The sequence below is a fragment of the Oncorhynchus clarkii genome, chromosome 20, assembly GCF_045791955.1.
Source record: "Oncorhynchus clarkii lewisi isolate Uvic-CL-2024 chromosome 20, UVic_Ocla_1.0, whole genome shotgun sequence".
Lineage (NCBI taxonomy): Eukaryota > Metazoa > Chordata > Actinopteri > Salmoniformes > Salmonidae > Oncorhynchus > Oncorhynchus clarkii.
Window position 1 is genome coordinate 11,355,531 of NC_092166.1, and position 22,858 is coordinate 11,378,388.

General features: G+C 43.6%; 1 protein-coding gene across 1 annotated transcript in view; it reads left to right on the plus strand.

Annotated features, from left to right (window-relative positions):
* Positions 1-4,724: 4,724 nt before the first annotated feature.
* Positions 4,725-22,858, plus strand: part of LOC139375887 (UDP-N-acetylglucosamine transporter-like) — a 28,511-nt gene continuing 10,377 nt past the window's right edge. The window contains exons 1-5 of the mRNA XM_071117833.1: positions 4,725-5,150; positions 19,636-19,912; positions 20,143-20,297; positions 20,472-20,594; positions 21,007-21,181. Of these exons, the coding sequence (XP_070973934.1) occupies positions 5,148-5,150; positions 19,636-19,912; positions 20,143-20,297; positions 20,472-20,594; positions 21,007-21,181 (733 nt within the window). The 5' untranslated portion in view covers positions 4,725-5,147. The remainder of the gene's footprint in view (positions 5,151-19,635; positions 19,913-20,142; positions 20,298-20,471; positions 20,595-21,006; positions 21,182-22,858) is intronic.

Consider the following 22,858-nt stretch of genomic DNA (forward strand, 5'->3'; position numbering starts at 1 on the left):
AGGGTTGGGTTATCAAAAAATATCAGAAACTTTGAACATCCCACGGAGCACGATTAAATCCATTATTAAAAAAGGGAAAGAATATGGCACCACAACAAACCTGCCAAGAGAGGTCCGCCCACCAAAAATCATGGGCCAGGCAAGGAGGGCATTAATCAGAGGCAACAAAGATAACCCTGAAGGAGCTGCAAAACTCCACAGCTACGATTGGAGTATCTGTCCATAGGACCACTTTAAACCGTAAGCTTAACGGAAGAGTGGCCAGAAAAAAGCGATTGCTTAAAGAAAAAAATAAGCAAAGCATGTGGGAGACTCCCCAAACATATGGAAGAAGGTACTCTGGTCAGATTTAAAAAATGTAGCTTTTTGGCCATCAAGGAAAACGCTATGTCTGGCGCAAACCCAACATCTCTCATCATCCTGAGAACACCATCCCCACAGTGAAGCATGGTGGTGGCAGCATCATGCTGTAGGGATGTTTGCAACAAGGTACTAATGTAATACTGCAAAAAAATCCTAGCGAGAAACCTGCTTCAGTCTGCTTTACAACAGATACTGAGGGCATAAAAGGGATAGCCCCACCTCTTTCATGTGGATGTGATCTGGTTGATTACATTGACTGAGGTGTGTAGCGGCCAATAAGGAGCAGGCTTCTGTCCAAGAAGCAGGGGAGTGGGAGGAGTTTTGTACACCAGGTCTGCGTTCAGTAAATTTTTACGTTCTGTAACGTTCAATCGAACGGAAACGGTGCTGGACTGAACGACTAATTGAAAAATGGGAAGGAGTTGGGTTGTGAATTGGGGAATACTACAGCCCCACAGTGGAGGTGTTTATAATACCCATAAGACCTAGTGGTCAAACAGGGAAATGGTTCCATTCATTTTTTCCATCATTCATTTTTTCCATAGGGGATTTTAGAAACACTTAAAATAAGGGCTGTGTTTTGTGTAGGCTTACCCTGGTGTGACGTTTTGATAATCATGTAAATCTTTCTAGGACAAGGTGACTTGTGTCAACTAACTCATTGTTGGAAAAGGACACGTACAGTTGAAGACAGAAGTTCACATACACAGCCAATGTACATATTCTTTATCCCCTTACACTGTGTACAAGACAGTAGTTTTGGAATTGTTAGTTAGATTACTTGTTATTACTGCATTGTCGGAACTAGAAGCACAAGCATTTCGCTACACTCGCATTAACATCTGCTAACCATGTGTATGTGACAAATAAAATTTGATTTGATTTGAAATACATTTAAACTCAGTTTTTCACAATTCCTGAAATTTAATCCAAGTACAAATTCCCTGTTTTAGGTCAGTTAGGATCACCATTTTATGATAAGAATGTGAAATGTCAGAATAATAGTAGAGAGAATTATTTATTGCAGCTTTTATTTATTTCATCACATTCCCAGTGGGTCAGACGTTTACATACATTCAATTAGTATTTGGTAGCATTGCCTTTAAACTGTTTAACTTGGGTCAAACGTTTTGGGTAGCCTTCCACTAGCTTCCCACAATAAGTTGGGTGAATTTTGGCCCATTCCTCCTGACAGAGCTGGTGTAACTGAGTCAGGTTTGTAGGTCTCCTTGCTCACACACACTTTTTCAGTTCTGCCCACAAATTTTCTATAGGATTGAGGTCAGGGCTTTGTGATGGCCACTCCAATACCTTTGTTGTTCTTAAGCCATTTTGCCACAACTTTGGAAGTATGCTTGGGGTCATTGTCCATTTGGAAGACCCATTTGCAACCAAGCTTTAACTTCCTGACTGATGTCTTGACACCATGCTCCCCCATAGTGCTATCTGTTTTGTGAAGTGCACCAGTTCCTCCTGCAGCAATGCACCCCCACAACATTTTTTTATGTTTTACCTTTATTTAACTAGGCAAGTCAGTTAAGAACAAATTCTTAGTTTCAATGACGGCCTAGGAACACTGGGTTAACTGTCTGTTCAGGGGCAGAACGACAGCTCGGCGACAGCTCGGGGATTCAAACTTGCAACCTTTCGGTTCCTAGTCCAACGCTCTAATCACTAGGCTACCCTGCCCCCCACATTATACTGCCACCCCCGTGATTCACGGTTGGGATGGCAAGCCTCCCCGTTTCCTCCAAACATAACAATGGTCATTATGGTCTAACAGTTCTATTTTTGTTTCATCTGACCAGAGGACATTTCTCCAAATAGTACGATCTTTGTCCCCATGTGCAGTTGCAAACCGTAGTCTGGCTTTTTTATGGCGGTTTTGGAGCAGTGGATTCTTCCTTGTTGAGCGGCCTTTCAGGTTATGTCGATATAGGATCTGTTTTACAGTTGATATAGATACTTTTGTACTTGTTTCCTCCAGCATCTTAACAAGGTCCTTTGCTGTTGTTCTGGGATTGATTTGCACTTTTCGCAGCAAAGTACATTAATCTCTAGGAGACAGAACGCGTCTCCTTCCTGAGCGGTATGACGGCTTCGTGGTCCCATGGTGTTTATACTTGCTTACTATTGTTTGTACAGATGAATGTGGTATCTTCAGGCATTTGGATATTGCTCCCAAGGATGAACCAGACTTGTGGAGGTCCACAATTATTTTTCTGAGGTCGGCTGATTTCTTTAGATTTTCCCATGATGTCAAGCAAAGAGGCACTGAGTTTGAAGGTAGGCCTTGAAATAAATCCACAGGTACACCTCCTATTGACTCAAATTATGTCAATTAGCCTATCAGAAGCTTCTAAAGCCATGACATCATTTTCTGGAATTTTCCACGCTGGTTAAAGACACAGTCAACTCAGTGTATATAAACTTCTGACCCACTGGAATTGTGATACAGTGAATTATAAGTGAAATAATGTGTCTGTAAACAATTGTTGGAAAAATTACTTATGTTATGCACAAAGTAGATGTCCTAACCGACTTGCCAAAACTATAGTTTGTTAACAAGAAATGTGTGGAGTGGTTGAAAAACGAGTTTTAATGACTCCAACCTAAGTGTATGTAAACTTCCGACTTCAACTGTAAGTTAGCATTTCACTGTTAGTATACACCTTTCGTTTACAAAGCATATGACAAATAACATTTGATTTGGTCAACACAAAAAAAATGCATTTTGGGTAAACGTGTCTTTCAGTATAAACTGTAGCGTAACGGTCAAGCGAATTGAACCTCTGGCCTACAGTTGATCAGACTAATATTATTATAGTAGTTATCTGATTGCTAACGTTTAGGTCGGCTGCTACAACATTTGTGTAAAGAGTTTTTGCTTGTGGCTGTCTAGAGTTATTTTCTTGTTTGCTAAAATAATATTGGATGGAAGTGGATGCGCCATGCCCGACCTGTGATTTCCGTGAATCTGATTGGTAAAGACACACACACGCATGCACGCACTCACTCACTCACTCACTCACGCACACACACTGCAGCACTTTTATCAGATGGACATAGTGCGCGAGTTGACGAATGACGAAGGCAAGTCAGTCTAAAAACAGTAGGCCTACTTTGCCCATTTTCAAAATTTTTGCGTTAAAATTATTAAACCAAATTAAACACATGTGCTGGGGTAAATGCCTGCTTACCATACATCACCCACTGGGCACACACTGGTTAAATCAACTTTGTTTTCACATCATTTCAATTAAAACCAACGTGGAATAGACGTTGAATTGACGTCTGTCTGTGCCCAGTGGGCATTGTCATTCATTTAGACTCATGCTTAATAATTCACAAAGAGGATTCTGTGTTCACTTACAAAGTATCTTAGTGAACACAGTGTGCAGTGTAATGCCTTTTGGGAATAGGTGTGTGAGTGTGTAACCGTTCAACTGTGTGTTCATTGGGTCCTCAGTGCTAAGCCACTGGAGTGAGGGAATGTGTGTTTACGTCCAGGGTTCCTATGAAGACAGAGTGGTTGTGTGTGTGTGTGTGAGTGAACCCGTGTGTGTGTGTGTGTGTGTGTGTACGTGGGTATGTATGTGTGAAGGGCGGCTTTCTGGCTACCCGGTGCTCTGACATCCCCACACCCTCCTCCCCTTCCCGGTATACACACACACACAGAGGGATTGTGTGGCCACTCCCCACTAGCAGCAGCTTGAGAGTGTCTACACAAGAAGGCTAGTGTGTTGTTGCGTTGTCACGTCTCTGCTCTGCTCTTTCAGCTTTAGCCCTTCTCCCTGCACCCACGTTACCTACTAATTTACCTAAAGTAGCAGCCGTAAAATACATGCCTGAAAGTAGATCCCCTTCATACTGGTCTTCACGAATATATCAATGGTAAAAAAAATATTTTAAAGGTGTAATATGTAGAAATCACTCCATTTCCTGGTTGCAAAAAACATGCAATAGAGAATAGAGCAATAGAATGTAGAACATCAATGTACTAAATCTAAACTAATATCTTAGTTTAGATTTATTGTATTTTCAGTTGTTTGAAGCTGGTGTACAAAGCCGAAACCAAAAGACGCAAAAACTTAACTTAAGAACAGGAAGCATAGAAATCGCCCACATAGAACATATCTACAGCATCTTAGACTTGCTTTCAGTGCGAATGACAGATCTATAACACACATTTCTATGGTAATTTGGTCGGGTTGCCCAAAAAGTTACATATTGCAGCTTTAAGGTAATAAGTACAGTCAATCAATCCCAAAACAGGTTAGTGAAGGTGCCGATGGGAAAATGCTAAACTGGATGAACAGGAAAAGTCCTTCCAATCAGATACACGTTTATTTGAAGCACTCAGCAGAAACCCGAAGACTGTTGCACGGGAGCCTGAATAGAATTATAAATTCCTTTGCATTGTGTTGATGTGGCAAGTCACAATTAGCTTTTTGAAAGTCCTATATCTTGAAAGCTTTATTTCTGAAATGCAAAACATTTTGGGACTGTATCAACAGTGGACTAATAGTTTTTGAGTGGATTTTTCCTTTAAGAGCTGTGCCTGCCTGTGAGTGAGCCTATGGCTGGCCCAGTCAGGATCCATAAACGTTGACAACTTTTCAGCAATTTGACCTAGCTCTTGCAACATTACTGAATTTGCTTCTCCCATCTGGCTCTCCAGTCACTGAGCGCTAACACATAGGAAGGAGTGGCATCCTGCCTCTCCAAGGGGACCTGGCTGATTTTACCTCCAGGAGCCACGTTGCCTTCTCAGCCGTCCTGCTATGGTTTGTCTTGTTTTATTGGTTGGGGAGTGTTATGAGTTGCTCAGAAAAGGTAGGTTGAATAAATTGGACATGTTAGTGAAAGCACATTGTGGTCTTTTCTTGGTCTTGAGACTAAGTGGGCTTTGGCTCTTATGTGTGCATGAGGTTCAGTAAAGGCATGGTCAGTAATATTAACCTTTATATTTCAGACAGGCTGGTCCATTCATCTTGGTTGTCTTATCTGTATTTGGGCATTGTCAGTGTATTTGTATTAGTAGCGTGTAAAATCAGTGCCAGAAAAAAAGCCATATTACATAAGTATTAAGCCCCCTTGACTTTTTCCAGATTTTGTTACATTACAGCCTTATTCTAAAATGGATTAAATTAAAATACATCCTCAGCAATCTACACTCAATACCCTATAATGACAAAGTGAAAACAAGTTGTTAGAAATGTTTGCATATTTATAAAAACATTTAAAAAACGATACCTTATTTACATAAGTATTCAGACCTTTTGCTATAATTGAGCTCAGGTGCATCCTGTTTCCATTGATCATCTTTGAGATGTTTCTACAACTTGGTTGGAGTCGACCTGTGGTAAATTCAATCGATTGGACATGTTTTGGAAAGGCCTGTCTATATAAGATCCAACAGTTGACAGAGCATGTCAGAGCAAAGAAAAACAAGCCATGAGGTCAAAGGAATTGTCCGTAGAGCTCCAAGACATGATTATGTTGAGGCACAGATCTAGGGTAGGGTACCAACATATTTCTGCAGCATTGAAGGTCCCCAAGAACAAAGTGGCCTCAATCATTCTTAAATAGAAGAAGTTTGGAACCATTGAGACTCTTCCTAGAGCTGGCCGCCCGGCAAAACTGAGCAGTCGGGGGAGAAGAGCCTTGATCAGGGAGGTGACCAAGAACCCGATGGTCACTCTGACTGAGCTCTAAAGTTCCTCTGTGGAGATGGGAGAACCTTCCAGAAGGACAACCATCTCTGCAGCACTCCACCAATCAGGCCTTTATGGTAGAGCGGCCAGACGGAAGCCACTCCTCAGTAAAAGGCACATGACAGCCTGCATGGAGTTTACCAAAAGGCACCCAAAGATTCTCAGACAATGAGGAAACAAGATTATCTGGTCTGATAAATAGACAATTTAACTCTTTGGCCTGAATGCCAAGCGTCACGTCTGGAGGAAACCTGGCATGTGTTTCAGTGGCAGGGATGTTTTTCAGTGGCAGGGACTTGGAGACTAGTCAGGGTCGAGGCAAAGATGAATGGAGCAAAGTACAGAGAGATCCTTGATAAAAACCTGCTCCAGAGTGCTCAGGACCTCAGACTTGGGCGAAGGTTCACCTTCCAACAGAACAACAACCCTAAGCACACATCTAAGACAACGCAGGAGTGGCTTTGGGACATCTTTCTAAATGTCCTTGAGTGGCCCAGCCAGAGCCTGGACTTGAACCCGATCGAACATTTCTGGAGTGAAGCAACGCTCCCCATCTAACCTGACAGAGCTTGACAGGATCTGCAGAGAAGAATGGGAGAAACTCCCCAAATACAGGTTGTAGCTTGTAACGTCATGCCCAAGAAGACTCAATGCTGTAATCGCTGCCAAAGGTGCTTCAACAAAGTACTGAGTTAAGGGCCTGAATACTTATGTAAATGTGATATTCCATTTGTTTATATTTTTGTTTGCAAAAAAATACAAAAATAAAACAGTTTTTGCTTTGTCATTACGAGGTATTGTGTGTAGATTGAGGGTGGAAAAAAACAATTGAATCAATTTTAGAATAAGGCTGTAACGTAACAAAATGTGGACAAAGGCGTAGGGTCTGTATACTTTCTGAAGGCACTGTATATACAAAAGTATGTGAACACCTTTTCAAATGAGTAGATTTGGCTACACCCATTGCTGACAGACGTATAAAATCGAGCACACAGCCATGCAATCCCCATAGACAAACATTGGGAGTAGACTGGCCATACTGAAGAGCTCTGTGACTTCCAACGTGGCACCGTCATACGATGCCACCTTTCCAACAAGTCAGTTTGTAAGTGCAGTTATTGTGAAATGGAAACGTCTAGCAGCAACAACGGCTCAGTTGCAAAAATGGTAGGCCACACAAGCTCACAGAACGGGACTGAAGCAAGTAAATGTCATCTGTCCTCGGTTGCAACACTCACTACTGCGTTCCAAACTGCCTATGAAAGCAACCTCAGCACAATAACTGTTCTTCGGGAGCTTCATGAAATGGGTTTCCATGACCGTGCAGCCGCACACAAGCCTAAGATCAGCATATGGAATGCCAAACATCGGCTGGAGTGGTGTAAAGCTCACCGCCTTTGGACTCTGGAGCAGTGGAAACGTGTTCTCTGGAGTGATGAATCACGCTTCACCATCTGGTAACCTGTCGGACGAATCTGGGTTTGGCGGATGCCAGGAGAACACAACCTGTCCTAAAGCATAGTGCCAACTGTAAAGTTTGGTGGCGGTGGAATAGCGGTCTATGCCTGTTTTTCATGGTTAAGGCGAGGCCCCCTAGTTCGAGTGAAGGAAGGGAAATCTTAACGCTACAGCATACAATGGCATTCTAGATGATTCTGTGCTTCCAACTTTGTGGCAACAGTTTGGGGAAGGCCCTTTCCAGTTTCTGCATGACAATGCCCCAAGCGAGGTCCATACAGAAATGGTTTGTTGAGATTGGTGTGGAAGAAACTTGACTGGCCTGCACAGAGCCCTGACCTGAACCCCATTGAACACCTTTGGGATGTATTGGAACATCGACTGCAAGCCAGGCCTAATCGCCCAACATCAGTGCCCAACCTCTCTGACGCTCTTGTGGCTGAATGGAAGCAAGTCCCCGCAGCAATGTTCCAACATGGTGGAAAGCCTTCCCAGAAGAATGGAGGCTGTTATAGCAGCAAAGGGGGGACCAACTCCATATTCATGCCCATGATTTTGGAATGAGATGTTCGACAGGCAGGTGTCGATACATACTTTTGGTCAGGTATTATATTTGATCGTATACAATTGTGTGTGTATATGTGTTGTGATAATTGCGATGTTTGCTCTGTAAATCCTGTTATATCACGGTCGCAAGGCATATGAACTATATGCCTAATGCCGAGACAATAAGAAGACACAGGGGTAGGTGTGACAACCTTTGCCCAGTGCAGTTCACAAAGCATATTGCATGTACAGTAACAGACATGACCTACAGCATGGTCAAGAAAGTTTGTTTCTGACATTTTCAGACCACTGAACAACTATTGATTTAGAACCATGGAGAGTTACTGCAAGTCGCAAAGAAAACAGGAGATGCCTCCACTATTCCAGCCCCATTTTACCTTAAACATTTCAACATCATCAAATCACCTATGCTTAGTCTAATACAGTGGCAACTAAAAGATATCAAAACATTTAGAGTCCAATCATCGTACGCTGAATAGGATGTGGCTGTCCAATGTGTCTGATGTGTGTGTCTGATGTGTGAGCGTTCTTGCAAGTAGAAAAAAACATGGAACCCTACTTGTAGAGAAACGCCAATACCATCCTCCTCTCTTTTATGTTGACAAATTGGTCTATGACTCTGTCAATCAATTCAAGTTGTTTCTGTCAATGACATATTTCTCTGTGGTAGGAGTGAAGCCAAATCCAAACTGTTTTCCCTTGACACTTTTTTTGGTGCGCCAGGACCATTCACAGTTGAGCTCACTCAGTTTAGCTCAACACTGATTGGCTATTATTTTAAAGAAAAAATTATCAAGGGAGGCCAAATGCTTGTTGGCTTCCCTTGCATTCAATGCTACAGGCGGCAACAATGTCATACTCTTTACGACCAGACAGATAGATGGCATACAGAGACAGAGGGGCGCTGTTTCGCTCGCTCGGATGCTTTCTCCGGTGAGATACATTCAGCCTCATGCGAAGTGAAGGAAAATTATGAAAAACACAGACACAAAATATAAATTATTATTATTATAATTGTTTTTTTCTTGGTCAATGTTTTGGGGAAGCCCGGCTTCCCTTGGCATCTATGAATACACTCCACTGATTAGTAGGGTGGTATACACACTTAGAAAGGATAATGTAGGATAATATAGAAGTCTATGATTAAGTTCTGCCTCTCACTAGTTACTAGTTGTGTGATGTCTATTGTTCTGAATTACTGTTCGTTCAGAAGAGATTGATTGTTATGATATGTACATTGCCATTTTTGCCGGTATTTCAAGTTAACATGTTGTCTGTCCTGGTCTGACATCTGATTGTACTTTTGCCTAATCCTTTTTTATTGTCAAGCCAAATGTTTTGCATGACAATTCCATAAGGAGCTGGCAAGAGAGCAGAAACACCAGATTGCAACCAAGCTAGTCTCTGTTCTATTTCTGATATCAAACTTTTTGGGCATTCAGCATGTGGCGGCTCCCGAGTCGTGCAGCAGTCAAAGGTACTGCATCTCAGTGCTAGAGGTGTCACTACAGACCCTGGTTCGATTCCAGGCTGTATCACAACTGGTTGTGATTGGGAGTCCCATGGGGACAATTGTCCCAGCGTCGTTTGGGTTAGGGTTTGGTCGGGGTAGGCCGTCATTGTAAATAAGAATTTGTTCTTAACTGACTTGCCTAGTTAAATAAATAAATGTGTATTGCTTTCTTGTGTTCCAGGGGTATGGGTTAGATCTCTGCATGCTGAAGGTATGTGTTAATAACTGTGTAAGGCCTGAATACAATTGATTGTTAGTCATCCCACATTGCGGTGGGGCCATAATTGCGAACATTAGAAAAACGTGGAATTTATTTGGATAGTCCCAAGTAGATGCTCTATAGAATGTCACGATATCAACAAACTATCTGTTAGAATACGGGTTAGGGTAAGAGTTACGGTCAGGGTAAGAGCACTCCAGTCTCATTTTCACCTCATTTAACACCTGATTTACTTAAGGCAAATCTCAATAGGTGGTCCAGGTAAGTCATGTAACAGCACATGTGTGCTTTCCTCCTTTCCTCTTTTGTTCCTCAAGAAAGGGCGAGGCTGATGACATCACCAATTCCCATCAGACCAACTCCTTGAACGCCCTACTCCTTTAAGTTTGTAATTGTGTCTAAATGCTTGTGCTTGAATGTTGTGCTGAAAATATACAGTACCGGTCAAAAGTTTGGACACACCTACTCACTCCAGGGTTTTTCTTTTCTTACTATTTTCTACATTGTAGAATAATAGTGAAGACATCAAAACTATGAAATAACACATGTGGAATGTAATAAATGTAATAAAATATATTTTAGATTCTTCAAAGTAGCCACCCTTTGCCTTGATGACAGCTTTGCACACTCTTGGCATTCTCTCAACCAGCTTCATGAGGTATTCACCTACCTCAATTAACAGGGAGTCACCTCAATTAACAGGGAGTCACCTCAATTAACAGGGAGTTGAAGGAGACTCTGCCAACAACACAGGTGTCAAGAGTGTTTACTTGTGTCACATTATACTCTTTTATTCAGAGGTCTTGCCTGACAAGCTGTGAAAATAGCAAGTGAACAGTGAATTCAATTATTTTTGGAAATCACTAAACCATTGCAATCACATTACTTGACATATTATGATACCACCATTCCTCCTTCTGGTAGGTCCTGGCATCTGTTCATGATCAGGGAATCAGCCTGGCACCCAACTGTGTACTTTGTCTAACCGAAAAACAGGATCATCATCCCTTAATTACTAACATAATGTAGCTCAAGAAATATCAATCTTGTTTGGGAGATAATTCTATGCTTCAGAGATGTAGACTGACTGGGTCCAGATTGGAGTCAGGCCTGTGACGCCATTACACTATGTAACCAACTGTGACATGTTCGCTATGGCCCTGAGTTGGTTTGGGTTTGTTGCTGCCATGCCACTGTTATAGTCAGACATAAGTTAGCTAGTACCACAATAGCTGTGTCCAATATGTATTTGTGCCCTGGACATGGGTTGCACCTCAGGGGCTAATGTGACTGTTTCGTCCCAAATAAATAAATAAATAATACTGTTTTATTGTCACAAACACAAGATAGCTGCAGTGAAGTGTGTTGTTTTACACGGTCGGCCATAGTAGTAGAGCGTCCCTGAAGTAAATGATGGTTAAGTGCCATGCTGAAGGGCACATTGACCTTTTTCACCTTGTCGGCTTGGGTATTCGAACCGGCGACCTTTGGCCCCACACTCTAACCCAGGGGTGACAAACATATGAGCAGGGGGTCCAATCCTGTAAAAAACAAACCTGAAATCATAATAGTAATAAAACATTGTGGAGGGAAATGAACTCAATATACTTTAAAATGCCTAAAAACCAAATCGTAACTGTGTAGAAATAATAATGGACATATAGTCATACAGTTTATTGACTGTCCAGCTCGCTAACAATCCGTAGACAGTCCGAGAGCGTAGAAAATGTTTTAAAAAATAATGGACCATTTTTTGCAAATTTTTATAGCAAGGGAAATATTTAAAAAATTCAGTCCGGGCCCTCTGAACCTCGTTGAAGACCGAATGCGGCCCCTGGGGCAAATGGAGTCGACACCCCTGCTCTAATCACTATAACTTATAGTGTCATGGAAATACCATGGCATCGCTAAAGTAGGCAAATAATTAGTAGGGAACAACTTTGCCATATTATGATGTTGTCAAATTGACTTTAGAGAGATGGCAATGTTGCCATTACTGTTACTAGTAAAGTTTGTCAAAAATAGCTAGCAATGGTAATGTTAGCTAGCTAAAATACGGTGGTCTCCTTAATCTTAGTTAGTTGGCTAAAGTTATACTGCCTCTACAGTCAATCTGGCAACATCACAATCATGACTAAATGTTGTCCTACAAATTATTTGCCTTCTTTTGAAAGGTCATTGTGTCATCCAAGACTAATCCGAGTTGTATTGAGGTAGGCTAATGTTAGCCAGCTATGCTAGCGATGATAATGATTATCAAAATATACATAGCCAGATACATAAACAGCAGTCTATGGTCTAGCTACCGATATACTCACCACCATTGGGGACCAACGAACTCCAAACACTTATACCGCATGGTAGGGTCCTTCAGCAGGGCATGCAAACAAACCATAGTTGGCGGTACATCCTGCTGGAAGCATGCATTGTCGAACCGGAGAGGGGTTTTCAGTCTCAAACTGCCTTGATTCAATGAAGCGAAGTGAAGTGGGCAGGAGAGCGATTTCCACGTGGAGCTTGGCAAAAGGCGGCATGAATTGTCGACAATTGTAATCCAAACTTCACCTTAATTTACTTGTTGTGACTCACTCAGGTTCCAAGCTCTGTGTCAGACAATATTGACTTCATGACCAAAATGATCCTATTTACACTTTGTAGTCAATTTTAACACTAGAATAAATGTTTCACTCATATCGATGACACATGGGCTGTTTCCAAAGGGATTAGTTGGTTTTTAGAGGCAGTCGTTCTTTAAACCTCTAAATTCAAGGTTTACTTTTGTTTCCTTTTATTTGGTCTGTCTCAAGTGTAGAGTGCCCATAATGCATTATCATCGCATCCTTGACTAGACTCCTTATTAACGTTGCCTTGGACAAAATTCACAAGACTAATTTTCACTTATAGAACTAAATCCCAAAGTATTTGCTTATCCGTTTCACATATGTCCATGTGCTTTTACGGAGAAAATATAAAGGAGATCTGTACAATATCCAAGTAAATGCCAATTGAGAAAAAAGCTCAAACAAATGCAGCTTGTGTATTGTCCAGGTTCAATGTTTGACTTGGCTGAAGTTGGCTAGCTAGCTAGTAAGTGACAAGAACGTTATTGATTCTATTTAGAACGAACAACCACTCATTTTGCATAGCTGGAATGGAAAAATAATTATTGACTTGATCGTGCCTGTAGCAATGTGACCAAAATAACAATTTTGGTCAATAACGATTTTTATCTGAACTATATATTCTGGTGGAAGAATGAAATTGTATGAATTGACTTCATCAAAATAACATTTAAATGAAAATATGTCATTCATTGCTATTTTAATATGTGTTGGCAACAGATTTCTAAAAGCAACAAGGCATGCGAGGCAGTGTTATATCTTGAATACAGTCCCAGGTAAATGGGTTGACAACACCATTTACCTGTGAGTGTACTCATGATACAGCACTGCCTATTGTATTACTTATTCTCAAAAGTTCTGCCTACAATAATTTCTTGATTCAACGATTAGAGTGAATTCGAAATAAGTGGGGCACTTTTTGCATTTCTGTTTTCTGTAACCTCTTTCAACATCTAGCCCAACACATGATACCTTTCTGAAATACTCTAAATGTTTCCTAATCAAACAAAATTGAATTGTCATTGGGGTACAATTAGGACTGTAATAATGGTGGCCCAGTGCAGTGGATCCCAAATGTAAACTGGATGTCTTTCCTCCATTGGAAAAGCCTATACAACTTTACCACTGTAGCTACTCCATGCTGTTCTACTTTAGCTTAGCCTCGTCGGAACCATCCTGATCTTGCGAGCTTACATTCTGTTTCATAACGTGGATACAGTTTGGCCACAGCCAGATTCAAACTGTTTAAGCCCCTCCCTTCCGTTCACCGCGTGGCCGGACCAATCAGTGTCCTCTGATAATATGTGGAGGTGGTTTAGTTGATGACAACCAGTGGTATAAAGTACTTAAGTAAAAATAGTTTAAAGTACCAGTTAAGTATTTTTTGGGAGTATCTGTACTTTACTTTACTATTTATATTTTTGACAACTTTTACTTTTACTTCACTACATCACTAAAGAAAATATTATACTTTTAACACATTTTTCCTGACAGCCCAAAGTATTAGTTACATTTTGAATGCTTAGCAGAACAGGAAAATTGTGAAATTCATTGGCTATCCTTAAATTTTAAAAACAAGAAAAGGGTGCTGCTTTGCTTAATACAAGGAATTTTAAATGATTTATACTTTTACTTTTGATACTTAAGTATATTTTAGCAAATACATTTACTTTTGATACTTAAGTATATTTAAAAACAAATACTTTTAGACTTTTACTCAAGTATTATTTTACTGGGTTACTTTAACTTTTACTTGAGTAACTTTCTATTAAGGTATCTATACTTTTACTCAAGTATGACAATTGGGTACTTTTTCCACCATGATCAGATTTAAACCGTTTAAGCCCCTCCCTTCCGTTCACCGTATGGCTGGACCAATCAGTATCTGCTGATAATCTGTGTGGGTGGTTTAGTTGATGACAACATCGAAGTCGAAAACCATAACAATAATGAGGAGCAAATGCAATGAGATAACAATGAGGCCAGAGATAGCCAGACTTGTAAATTGGGCTAAGGAACAGAAGTTGGGTTCTCTGAAAAACACAAACAATGCGTGCTTTGCAAGCCATACAGTGGATGAAGGTGCGCCAAGAGCGTGGTGAATGGATAGACGTGGTTATGGACAGCAAGGAAGAAGGAGCTCCATGCGACTGGGGTCAAGAATTGTGACTTGCTTTCCTCTCCAGAGCAGAGAGCCCTTGAAAGGAGTGGTAACTGGAGTGGCATTAAGTCTGTGACATCCACCGTTTGGTGCGACGCAGACCAGGTGGAGAGCGTGGGGAAACTGTGAAGATACTGTCTGTACTACTGAGTTTTGATGCAGAGTCTTTACCAGATAAAGTCAAGTTACGATGTGTCAGTTATCCCGTGAGAGCTTTTGTTCCGAATCCAATACCGTGTTTTAGGTGTCATGTGGAAGCAGTGTGTAGGAGGGAGATTTTTAGATGTGAGATGTGTACAGGAGGACATGAGACAAAGGAATGTGTAGTGTCGTTGGGAAACGTGTGTGTGTGTGTGTGTGTGTGTGTGTGTGTGTGTGTGTGTGTGTGTGTAAACTATAGGGGTAGCAATGGTGCTGGAGATCTGAGGTGTCCGATGAGAGAAAGGCAGGTTGAGTTTGCCAGGATCAGAGTAGTACAGAAGGTGCCGTATGTTGAGGCAGTGAAGAGAGTAGTAGAGGAAGATGGGTCCAGGGTGAGGGATCCTAAGAGGACAACAAGAGGATCTTTGTGAGTAGGCCGAGACCAATAGAGAGTGATAGTATGGTGTGTTTTTTTGGCGTTCATGGCCATGGTTGTCAATTGTACCACAGGAATGTAACGTAAATCACAGAGGACAGATGTTGTGGTGGCAGCTTCAAAGAAGTACTTGGGTGTATGAGATTTTACTGCAGAAGAGTTACAAGACGTTTTGAACGATAGTGTCCCGTCCTCCCAGGCTGCTGGCCTGGAGTAGGATCAGATGGGGCCAAAGTAGTGGAGGCAAGCAACACTGAGGCATGCATGAGAGCATCAGCTGTTCAGGACGACTGTGTGATCACGTTCTCCGTAGCCGATGTGAGTAAGACCTTTTAACAGGTAAACATACACAAGGCTGCGGGACCAGACGGATTACCAGGACGTGTGCTCCGGGCATGTGCTGACCAACTGGCAGGTGTCTTCACTGACATTTTCAACATGTCCTTGAATGAGTCTGTAATACCAAAATGTTTCAAGCAGACCACCATAGTCCCTGTGCCCAAGAACACAAAGGCAACCTGCCTAAATGATGACAGACCCGTAGCACTCACGTCCGTAGCCATGAAGTGCTTTGAAAGGTTGGTAATGGATCACATCAACACCATTATCCCAGAAACTCTAGACACACTCCAATTTGCATACCACCCAAACAGATCCACAGATGATGCAATCTCTATTGCACTCCACACTGCCCTTTCCCATCTGGAATAAAGGAACACTTATGTGAGAATGCTGTTCATTGACTACAGCTCAGCATTCAACACCATAGTACCCTCAAAGCTCATCACTAAGCTAAGAATCCTGGGACTAAACACCTCCCTCTGCAACTGCATCCTGGACTTCGTGACGGGCTGTCCCCAGGTGATGAGGGTAGGTAGCAACACATCTGCCATGCCAATCCTCAACACTGGAGCTCCACAGGGGTGCGTGCTCAGTCCCCTCCTGTACTCCCTGTTCACCCACAACTGCATGGCCAGGCACGACTCCAATACCATCATTAAGTTTGCAGACGGCACAACAGTGTTAGGCCTGATCACAGACAACAAAGAGACAGCTTATAGGGAGGAGGTCAGAGACCTGGCCGTGTGGTGCCAGAATAACAACCTATCCCTCAACGTAGCCAAGACTAAGGAGATGATTGTGGACAACAGGAAATGGAGGACCGAGCACACCCCCATTCTCATCGACGGGGCTGTAGTGGAGCAGGTTGAAAGCTTCAAGTTCCTCGGTGTCCACATCAACAACAAACTATCATGGTCCAAACACACCAAGACTGTCATGAAGAGGGCACGACAAAGCCTATTCCCCCGCAGGAAAATAAAAAGATTTGGCATGGGTCCTGAGATCCTCAAAAGTTTCTACAGCTGCAACATCGAGAGCGTTAAAAGGAAAATAAAAAGATTTGGCATGGGTCCTGAGATCCTCAAAAGTTTCTACAGCTGCAACATCGAGAGCATCTGGTTGCATCACTGCCTGGTACGGCAATTGCTCGGCCTCTGACCGCAAGGCACTACAGAGGGTAGTGCATACAGCCCAGTACATCACAGGGGCTAAGCTGCCTGTCATCCAGGACCTCTACAACAGGCGGTGTCAGAGGAAAGCCCTAAAAATGGTCAAAGACCCCAGCCACCCCAGTCATAGACTGTTCTCTCTACTAGTGCCAAGTCTAGGACAAAAAGGCTTCTCAGCAGTTTTTACCCCAAGCCATAAGACTCCTGAACAGGTAATCAAATGGCTACCCGGACTATTTGCATTGTGTCATCACATTTTATGATGACGCAATATCACATTGTATGATTTTGAAGTAATTAATATGCATTTTATTGCATGACATAGGTATTTGATCACCTACCAACCAGTAAGAATTCCAGCTCTCACAGACCTGTTAGTTTTTCTTTAAGAAGCCCACCTGTTCTCCACTCATTACCTGTATTAACTGCACCTGTTTGAACTCGTTACCTGTATAAAAGACACCTGTCCACACACTCAATCAAACAGACTCCCACCTCTCCACAATGGCCAAGACAAGGGAGCTGTGTAAGGACATCAGGGATAAAATTGTAGACCTGCACAAGGCTGGGATGGGCTACAGGACAATAGGCAAGCAGCTTGGTGAGAAGGCAACAACTGTTGGCGCAATTATTAGAAAATGGAAGAAGTTCAAGTTGACAGTCAATCACCCTCGGTCTGGGGCTCCATGCAAGATCTCACCTCGTGGGGCATCAATGATCATGAGGAAGGTGAGGGATCAGCCCAGAACTACACGGCAGGACCTGGTCAATAACCTGAAGAGAGCTGGGACCACAGTCTCAAAGAAAACCATTAGTAACACACTACGCCGTCATGGATTAAAATCCTGCAGCGCACGCAAGGTCCCCCTGCTCAAGCCAGCGCATGTCCAGGCCCGTCTGAAGTTTGCCAATGACCATCTGGATGATCCAGAGGAGGAATGGGAGAAGGTCATGTGGTCTGATGAGACAAAAAACTCCACTCGCCGTGTTTGGAGGAAGAAGAAGGATGAGAAGGATGAATACAACCCAAAGAACACCATCCCAACCGTGAAGCATGGAGGTGGAAACATCATTCTTTGGGGATGCTTTTCTGCAAAGGGGACAGGACGACTGCACCGTATTGAGGGGAGGATGGATGGGGCCATGTATCGCGAGATCTTTGCCAACAACCTCCTTCCCTCAGTAAGAGCATTGAAGATGGGTCGTGGCTAGGTCTTCCAGCATGACAACGACCTGAAACACACAGCCAGGGCAACTAAGGAGTGGCTCCGTAAGAAGCATCTCAAGGTCCTGGAGTGGCCTAGCCAGTCTCCAGACCTGTGGGCCAAAATCCCTGCTGCAGTGTGTGCAGCTGGAGATCACTGTGATGCAGCTCGGTATTAATAATGACCCGGACATCCTCCATGGCTGTTGTCAGGTTGTTTTTCGGTAGCCTATATTCTTGGCTGCTGAACGACAAGTGACAGAATATGCTGGCATCAACAGTGTATTGAGAAAACCTAATGGGGATGGTTGTGGATGAGGTTCACATCTCAAAAAATTGTAAATATAACTACATAATTTGAATGAGTCTCGCTACGTTGTACATTAATTGGACTCTAGCTAGCAGCTCGCTAACTAGCTAGCTATAGTGCATAAGTCAAAATGAAATGCCCAACATATCTGAAAACGTATTCTTATTCTAGAAAACAATGAGATACCTTTACAATTGGTTTACCATGTTATTATGTTATATTTTAATGTTATCGAAATATCATAGCTCTTTTGTCGTGTCTATTGCATCAAGAAATAAGGGTACTTTTTAAAAATTTGTCTCAACAAGATTTCACAGACTGTTTCATTCCCGACCACGGCAGTAGCGGTTCACCTTATGTGAAGAGGAGCTGGCTGCGTGCCTCTGTGTCACAACTTGTGTACAGATTCGTCATGTTTGGTGACATCACTGACATTGCAACCGGCGTCAGAAATACATCCAGGGGCCAACCTCTACAGAGGAAGCGTTTCCCATGCCATATGCCAGGTTGCAGAAATGACTACACATACAAAGTAAAGCAAGGGAGAACATAATGACTTGGTGGTACAGTGTCCGATGCATCCAGGGGTGTAATCATTACGCCGATTCTGTTGCAAAACGCTTCAAAAAAGTTTTGCAACAGAAACCGTTGACTCCAAACGGAAAACGTAAACGAGAGATATACGGTGTCCGTCATGAATACACCCAGGTCTAGTGAGGGGGACCTAAAAAAAATAACATACTGAAGCAAGACTGTAGCTTTTGTTTTTGTTTTTATTTTACCTTTATTTAACTAGGCAAGTCAGTTAAGAACAAATTCTTATTTTCAATGACGGCCTAGGAACAGTGGGTTAACTGCCTGTTCAGGGGCAGAACGACAGATTTGTACCTTGTCAGCTCGGGGATTTGAACTTGCAACCTTCCGGTTACTAGTCCAACGCTCTGACTCACATGACTCAACCTTCACCTCCCGAGCCAATTGGGAAGTTGCAGCAGTGAGACAAGATCGAAATTAGGGAGAAAAAGTTCCTCAAGGAGGGGGTGGCACCATACGGAGACAAAATGATCATGACTATGTTGCTAGAGATGAATGTAACAGAAGAATAGAAACGTAGAAACGTAAGTAGATTCATCGTTGTAATGTGCCTTTGTGCGCGCCAGTCTGTTGGTAGCTCTGCCAGCCTATGAAACTAGTAGGTTGATCAGTTCTAATTATTAGTTTTGGTCAAACAGGGTGAAAATGATCTTCTCCAAGCTGCAAACCGTTCTGCAGCTTTGCGAAGCACATGTGCATCAAGTACAGAAGATGCAAGTTAGACATCCGGCAAAAACAACATATAGCAAAACGCATGTGCATCTGCTGGACTTATGGCGTAACCCAGCCTATCTCACTGTCTATCTATCTCTCCCACAGCCTAAACCAGGCCTTTCGAACCTGGCCACATCCCCTGACTCTATGGAGGCATCCCACCTCGTTTCCATGTCATCGCCCCTTGTCTCCCCATCCCAGTCACGGCTCAAGTACATGTCCCTGGGTGTGCTGGTGCTGCAGACCACCTCACTGGTGCTTACCATGAGGTACTCGCGCACACTGCAAGGCGAGGGGCCCCGCTACCTAGCCTCCTCAGCCGTGTTGTTGGCCGAACTGCTTAAGATCCTCATCTGCCTGCTGCTCATCTTCTATGACCACAGTAAGTCTAGTGATCCATCTGGCTAGCTGGCTGGTTGGCTGTCTGTCTGTCCGTCTGGCTAGCTGTCCATCTGGCTGTCCATCTGGCTGGTTGGCTGTCTGTCTGTCTGTAACACAGTCATTGGATAAACAATGACAGCAGAGATAATGCTCCTACAGTATCTTTGTCTTTCTATCTCTGGCTTAGGCTTCATTGTGTGGCCGTTCAATTTTTGTCTGTCTTTCTGTCAGACTTCAGTTTTCTTGTGTTGAATCGGGTGCTGAAGGAAGAGATTCTCAACAAGCCCATGGAGACGTTGAAGCTGGCCATCCCATCAGGCATCTACACACTCCAGAATAACCTTCTCTATGTCGCCCTGTCCAACCTGGACGCTGCTACCTACCAGGTGAGAGATGTGACACCCGTGTGTGTGTGTGTTTGCATGTGCGTGTGTACTGCAACATGTATAATGGGAACAAATGGAGGGACTCAGTATAAGGTGAACACTCAGGGCCTTCATACTCCCTTTCATGTCCAATTTCGACTGGCATGAATTTAAATTGATATTGTCCCCAACCAGGTGACGTACCAGCTGAAGATCCTGACCACGGCCCTGTTCTCAGTATCCATGCTGGGGAAGAGACTGGGGCTCTACCAGTGGCTGTCCCTGCTCATCCTCATGACTGGTATCGCTCTCGTTCAGGTAACAAGGCTAAACACACCCGACAAGTCAATAACTCATCATTCCTGTTTGCATGGGGTTTTGTCCAATTAGTCATTGATCTTTGATTATCCACATTAGGGAGGCAGAAGTCTAAATTGTTCTAAAGTTCACAGGTTTTTCAGGATAATTTGAATAAATCAGTGTTATCATGATGTCCAGGAAAAGTTTATTGAATTTTTGCACTGGTTCCTCTCTAGGTTTCTTCCTAGGTTTTGGCCTTTCTAGGGAGTTTTTCCTAGCCACCGTGCTTCTACACCTGCATTGCTTGCTGTTTGGGGTTTTAGGCTGGGTTTCTGTACAGCACTTTGAGATCAGCTGATGTACGAAGGGCTATATAAATACATTTGATTTGATTTGGTTTCCCATACTGATGTAGTGTTTGTCTCCACAGTGGCCTTCGGAGTCTCTGGATGGGCCAGCTCCGACGCCTCTGTCTGCAGGCTCCCAGTTAGTTGGTGTGATAGCCGTACTGATAGCCTGCTTCTCCAGTGGCTTCGCTGGAGTCTACTTTGAGAAGATCCTCAAAGGGACCAAACAGAGTGTGTGGGTCCGCAACATCCAGCTAGGTCAGCATCACTGGAACCTGTTGGTTTGTTTCTGTATGCTTGTTTGGTTCATTGATTCATTTAATTCTACATAAACGGTACTCTTGGTATGTGTGAATATCTTTCCACTTTCTCTATAGCGATTACACCATTTATGGTTTCTCCGTGTAACGTGTAAGCTCTCCCAGAGCTTCTAAAAAAAAAAAGTTAAATCATCGACTTCAATAAATCAAATGTATTCTCACAACAGTATAGCAACTTTAGGTTGCTAGCCCTTGTAATTCCAATCCTTAGGCAATGTCCTGGTGCCAAAATCGTGGTCTTAAAACCATAAACGATTGTCATGATCGTTGTATAAATAAGTGAACCAAGGCGCAGCGTGAGTAGAGTTCCACATTTTTATTATAGTGAAACTTCACACATAGGCACTAATACGAAACAAAACAATATCCCACATCGCAGGTAGGAAAAAGGACAAACTAAGTATGATCCCCAATTAGAGGCAACGAATATCAGCTGCCTCCAATTGGGAACCATAACCACACACCAGCATAGAAACACAATACCTAGAACCCCCCTAGTCACGCCCTGACCTAAAACACTATAGAGAACCCCGAGGGCTCTCTATGGTCAGGGCTAGACAGTACCCCCGCCCAAAGGTGCGGACTCCGACCGCAAAAACCTGAAACTAGATGGGGAGCGTTAGGGTGGGCAACTAGCGTCGGTGGCGGCTCCGGTGCGGGACGTAGCACCCGCTCAGACAGCGGATCCAGCCATGGAGCCGGGCTGAACGCCGTGCCCGGACTGGGCACCGGAGCAGAGGAAGGCTCCGGCCATGGAGCGGGACTGGACGCCGTGCCTGGACTGAGCACCGGCGCAGAGGAAAGCTCTGGCCATGGCACCGGCTCAAGAAGCTCCGGGCCGTGGACCGTCACTGGAAGCTCCGGGCTGTGAACCGTCACTGGAAGCTCCGGGCTGTGAACCGTCGCTGGTGGTTCCGGGCTGTAGACCGTCGCTGGAGACTCCGGACTGTACACACGCACTGGTGGACAAGTGCGGGGAGCTGGCACAGGACGTACCCGGGCTGGGGAGGCGCACTGGATGCCTGGTGCGTGGAGCCAGCACAGGTGGCACCGGACTGATGACACGCGCCTAAGGGCGAGTGCAGGGAGCCAGCACAGGACGCTCCTCAAAACGCCTGGCTGCAGCATACTCCTAGCCAACATCTCTCACCGATATGGTTCTCTCTGAAATTGCTCCGTCGTTTCCTAGACATTCTCTGGCTCTCTCCTCGGCTCGGCCAACAGCCCCTTGTGCCCCCACCAAAAGATCTTGGGGTTTCCCTTGGGCTGTTTGTGGCCGCGGACCCCGGTGTTGTCGCTGTCCTCCCTTACTCCTCGGCGACTCCCGCCAAGGAAGGGTCTCGCATCCACCTAGTATTTCCTCCCATGTCCAACTCTCCTTTACCACCTGGGCACGCTGCTTGGTCCTGCTTTGGTGGGATATTCTGTCACGATCGTTGTATAAATAATTAGACCAAGGCGCAGCGTGAGTAGAGTTCCACATTTTATTAATAGTGAACTTCAAATAACAACAAAGATTTAACGAACGTCCAATACATAGGCACTAATACAAAACAAAACAATATCCCACATCGCAGGTGGGAAAAAGGACCAACTAAGTATGATCCCCAATTAG